Genomic DNA, 4,758 nt, shown 5'->3' on the forward strand with positions numbered 1-4,758 from the left:
CTAACAGGAAATGGTTAGCCTGTGGTGCAATTAGGTGCTGGACAGCATTACTGCCCACACCCCCAGGCACATTTCTCAAAATGAGGGATCTTGGTGCTGGATAATGGGAAAGCCCTTTGTGTAAGGTGGGAGCTTGCCTTATATCCTCTGAGATCCAGAGGTTGCAGTCTTTCGGATCTCTGCATTTTCAATAACCTGTCCCCCAGAGCGGTGACACATAACTGTGACTCATTCTGCACCCTGCATTCTCCCTCCATTCTTTGAATCACCCAAAGGCAGAAATATCGCATAAGTGAATTTAGAGCCTGTAATTAACTCCGAGCTTATTCTCAATGTTACCTTATTTATAACCCTGCACAATTCTGTACAGTGCATGACAAGCTGCCAACTCCAATATGCAGGGGGTGAAATTCAACTCTGATTGATTTCCACGGTATGGTCAAGATGCGTGTGTAGTATAATGTTACTGCACTCGTAATACAGCATAATCTCTGGAATTGAAAACTAATCTCAATAATGGTGAGCATGAAACTACGATTGATTGTCATAAAAATCCATCTGGTTTGTTATTCTTGATTTTAACCAGCTTGCTACGGATGGCAGATTTAGGGAAGGAGATTTGTGAAACAGATGGATTTTTAAAACAATTTGGCACTTTTGTAATCCTTATTAGTGATAGGGGTTGTTGTGTATCTCTGTGAGACAAAAGTATATACATAAATGAGCTTTGTTATCCTCAATTTTTTAATTAATGGAATTGAAATTTCCTTGATTGATCTGCTAGGATTTTGATCTCATGTTCCCATTAACCTGAGTTACTCGTCCTGTGGCATTTCCACAACACCACCATCTTGTCCGTGTCCACTATGCTACTCACTCCCAACTGTGCGATGGCTTCACTTAAATTAAGCAGCCAAGTTGCAGCCATTGGCTGGATAGATCAGTGTTGGTCAAACATTGGAGCCTGGGAAATTCTGGCTGACCCTACAATAGCTTCTGAGCATGCTGCTGTTAGTGTGGTGCCAAGGGAGGAATCTGAATAGAGGGTGGAACCAGTAACAACATGCGTGCTCCATCTAGCTCCACCACTTATTTTAAAAAGGTTGTTCAAGTGCAATCCCTTTACAAACCTCTGGTTAGCCTACTTAGGCATGCTAGGTGTAAGCTCCACCAATGTTAACTGGTGTCCTACAACCTGCATTAAGACTTTTTTGCTAGCCCTTAACCCCTGTTTCAAGGGAGCCCCCTGCAGCCTCAGATACCCCTTGATTCCAATATGCCAATAGGCACACTTTCAAGAAAGTTTAGGAAAGGGATATCATGACTTGAAACCAGTTCCTCCCCAGAATGGAGGATGAGTATCTTCACACAACTATTTCCCTTTTGCTCGCTCTGCGTTGATAACTCTTCTGCTTCTCTGAGGCTATCAGTTTTGAAGTGAATTGTGCATGGACTGAAATTATTCAGACCTCAGAAATGTCTCTTCAATTAGCAGAGTAAACTGGTCCGGAGAGTATAGAGTGTTTACAGAAAGCCAGGTAAGCTGGTGTCTCTCGGCAAAAGTATGGCATTTAAACACAGGAAAGCTCTGCTTTGCCTTTTCCGTTAAATGGATTGAGTAAATTATGATTGTGTATGAGGGGAGTTTTTTAACCTAAATGTTAACTGTGAAAAGCCAATCTAACCCCATCACAACCTCTTTGCCCCCTCTGACTTGCCACTTCACCCAAATTGTTCAAGCACCTCCATAAAGTTTGAAGTTCCAAAAGTTCCAAATCACAAGCTGATAAGCTGTTGTTATTTGTATTAGGCTGTAGAATATTAATGATGAATGATTATCATTCTAGGCTGAAGAACAACCATTTTATGAGGACAACATCTACATGTACATCTATTTTGTAATCTTCATCATCTTTGGATCTTTCTTCACATTAAACCTTTTCATTGGTGTCATCATTGATAACTTCAATCAGCAAAAGAAAAAGATAAGTTTACTTCTCTTTGTATGGGGAAAAGAAAATGTTCTGACAATGGTTTCTCACTATCCTTTTTTGACAGATGTTTTGAGACTGGATTTAATAATCAAAATTTAATACTATTTTTGAAATGAAGAGAGAAGACAAATCAGTTAGTTACATAATTTGTTCAATATTTTCAGAACTCTTCCTAAATATGATATGATTAGAATATTCTAGAAGCATACATAAGTGATATCAGGTGACAGAACATCAGCATGAGACAGATTTTACTTTTTCTTTCTCTGCTATCACCAAATTAATTCCCCATTCCTCTTCAGTTGGGTTTAGCTCCACCTCTGCATTCTATCCAAAAGTGGGTCTTATTTGTGTCTGGGTTCTTTCTGTGAGGTTGGACCACAAGAAACATCACAACTGAATGTGATCCGACATTCTCAATTAACATCTAAACATGCTGCCAGTGACTGCTACACCATCCCTAAATGAAATTGTTAATGGACCACATGTAGTTGAAGAGGAGGGGGCCAGATCTCATAGAGTCTTACAACCCAGAGTGAGGCCCTTCGGCCCATCACGTTAATATTATTAATCAAGCACCAATCTATTCTAATTCTATTTCCTGAGACTTGGCCCAAATCCTTGTGTGCTGTAGTGTTTCAAGTATTAATCTAAATACTTCTAAAATGTTGTGGTGGTTCTGGTGTCTACCACCTTATTATGCAGTGAGTTCCAGATACTCATCATCCTCTGAGTGAAAATATTTCTCCTTAAGTCCCCTCTAAACCCCCTACTCCTTACCTTAAATCTGTATCCCTGGTACTGTGCCTTCTACTAAGGAGAATAGGTTCTTCCTATTGACCCTATCTGTAGCCCCCACAATTTTGTAGATCTCAATCAGGTTGCCCCTTGGCCTTCTCTGTTCCAATGCAACAACCTCATAGGAACTCCAGAGGTCAACAGTGTGCGAATGGAGAGAGAAGCCAGTGGTTCACGTAAGCTAAGGTGAAGAACCACAAAGCTGAACAGGAGGAAGGTAGTCAGAAAGTGTAAGTGGACTATGTCTAAAGCTGTAGAAAGTGATGAGGAAGGATAATGTATCATGGTCATAATCACAGACTGTGGTGTTTTGCTGCCTATGTTATGGCAGGGATGGAATCCTGATTGGAGAGATTCAAATTGGAGCAGGAAAGATGGGCATGGATTAGAGGTGGCAATACATTAAAGGATTTTAGAGAGGTGAAGGTTACTTTGCTGAGGCAGTTGTTCATAAGAGCAGTTTTCAAAGGGAAGAAGATTGTACCTGGAAAGACAGAACTGCTTATCATGTCAGCTACGCTTGGTCAGGAAAGGAGTCAAGGTTGTGTCAATGGTCAAAATGGTCTGGTACCATTTCAAATTGAAGCTCTCAAAGGAACTTGTAATTGTTTGTGTGATACAGCTCAGTGAAAAGTCATCAACTTAATGAAGGGAGAGAAGAAAACAAATGAACATACACACACACAATATCCTAAGGTTGTAACCAGTTTTTTTCTGTTCTCTTTACTTTGGAGGTCAGGATATCTTTATGACTGAAGAACAAAAGAAATATTATAATGCAATGAAGAAGCTGGGATCCAAAAAGCCTCAGAAGCCCATTCCAAGGCCATTGGTAAGCAGTGCACAAGAACTAAAAGTGCTGAGACAACAGACAAAAGAAAACACACAGGACCTTTTGTTCTTAGCTCATTTAGAAATTGCCAAGCTGCTTCCATAACAGTGAGTAATGCAAGCATGGCCTCTGGCCATGCCACAGATACGTTTGTCAGCCAATGTTGTGAAAATTCCAGATGAAATGTCTATAAACTTAATTGTGATAAGTGTGTGTAAATGTAGCAATGAAATGCTCTCTGGTTCTTTGAATAAGTAAAAAGAAATAGTCTTTCAGTTGTATTTCCAATATTTATCCAAGATGCCTCAGTCATTGCCTCTTCACCTCACAACAAGGTGTCTCTGTACAGACAGTACAGCAATTGTTTAGCCTGTACACGAGATGACACTGTTTTAGGAGTCTAGATCTAAATTCACTCCAACAAATTCACTTTGTTTCAAAGTTGATGGAGTGCATTCTATTCTGAGGTGTATGGAATCCCATTTTTTTCTCTATATCCACCTCCTAGGAGTGTTAGTTCCGAAGGTGTGAAGCAGATTTTCATATTCTTAACACATCAAAAGATGTGTCTCTTGGGTGGCAGAGTGTGCTTCAAATACATGGGATGCAGTAACTCTTTGTGCCAGACACTATTGTTTTCTTTTCATTACAGAATGCAATCCAAGGTGGAGTCTATGACTTTGTCACTCAGCAGGTCTTTGACATCACCATCATGATTCTCATCTGCCTCAACATGGTCACAATGATGGTGGAAACAGACGATCAGAGCAAGGAGAGTGAAGACATTTTGTACTGGATCAACTTTATCTTCATAATTTTCTTCACAAGCGAATGCCTGCTCAAACTCTTTGCACTGAGGCATTATTATTTCACAATTGGGTGGAATATATTTGACTTTGTGGTTGTGATCCTTTCCATTGTTGGTGAGTAATAATGTTCAAAGACGTTTCCTAAGTCGCACTCTGAAAGTCACTGAGAACTAACAAGGAGGTGCAGCAAGCATTTGAGAAGGCAAGTGGCATGTTGATCTTTATCACAAGAGGATTGAGTGCAGGAGTAAAGATGTCTAGGCTCAATTATGTAGAACCTGGGTGAGACTGCACTTGGAGTGGTGTGTGCAGTTTTGGTCTTCTT

General features: G+C 40.2%; 1 protein-coding gene across 1 annotated transcript; it reads left to right on the forward strand.

Annotated features, from left to right (window-relative positions):
- The first annotated feature begins 890 nt into the window (after positions 1-890).
- LOC122543253 (sodium channel protein type 8 subunit alpha-like) lies at positions 891-4,555 on the forward strand. Its single transcript, XM_043681724.1, has 4 exons — positions 891-1,010; positions 1,848-1,985; positions 3,520-3,624; positions 4,277-4,555. The coding sequence occupies exons 1-4, from the start codon at positions 891-893 to the stop codon at positions 4,553-4,555; spliced, it is 642 nt and encodes a 213-aa protein (XP_043537659.1).
- The last annotated feature ends 203 nt before the right edge of the window (positions 4,556-4,758 follow it).

The sequence above is a fragment of the Chiloscyllium plagiosum genome, chromosome 43, assembly GCF_004010195.1.
Source record: "Chiloscyllium plagiosum isolate BGI_BamShark_2017 chromosome 43, ASM401019v2, whole genome shotgun sequence".
Taxonomy (NCBI): domain Eukaryota; kingdom Metazoa; phylum Chordata; class Chondrichthyes; order Orectolobiformes; family Hemiscylliidae; genus Chiloscyllium; species Chiloscyllium plagiosum.

Coding starts and splice junctions, on each gene's coding strand:
- LOC122543253 (XM_043681724.1), top strand. CDS start 891: ATGGCTTCACTTAAATTAAGCAGCCAAGTTGCAGCCATTGGCTGGATA. Junction 1,011..1,847: donor TAGCTTCTGAGCATGCTGCT/GTTAGTGTGGTG, acceptor TTATCATTCTAG/GCTGAAGAACAACCATTTTA. Junction 1,986..3,519: donor TCAATCAGCAAAAGAAAAAG/ATAAGTTTACTT, acceptor TGTTCTCTTTAC/TTTGGAGGTCAGGATATCTT.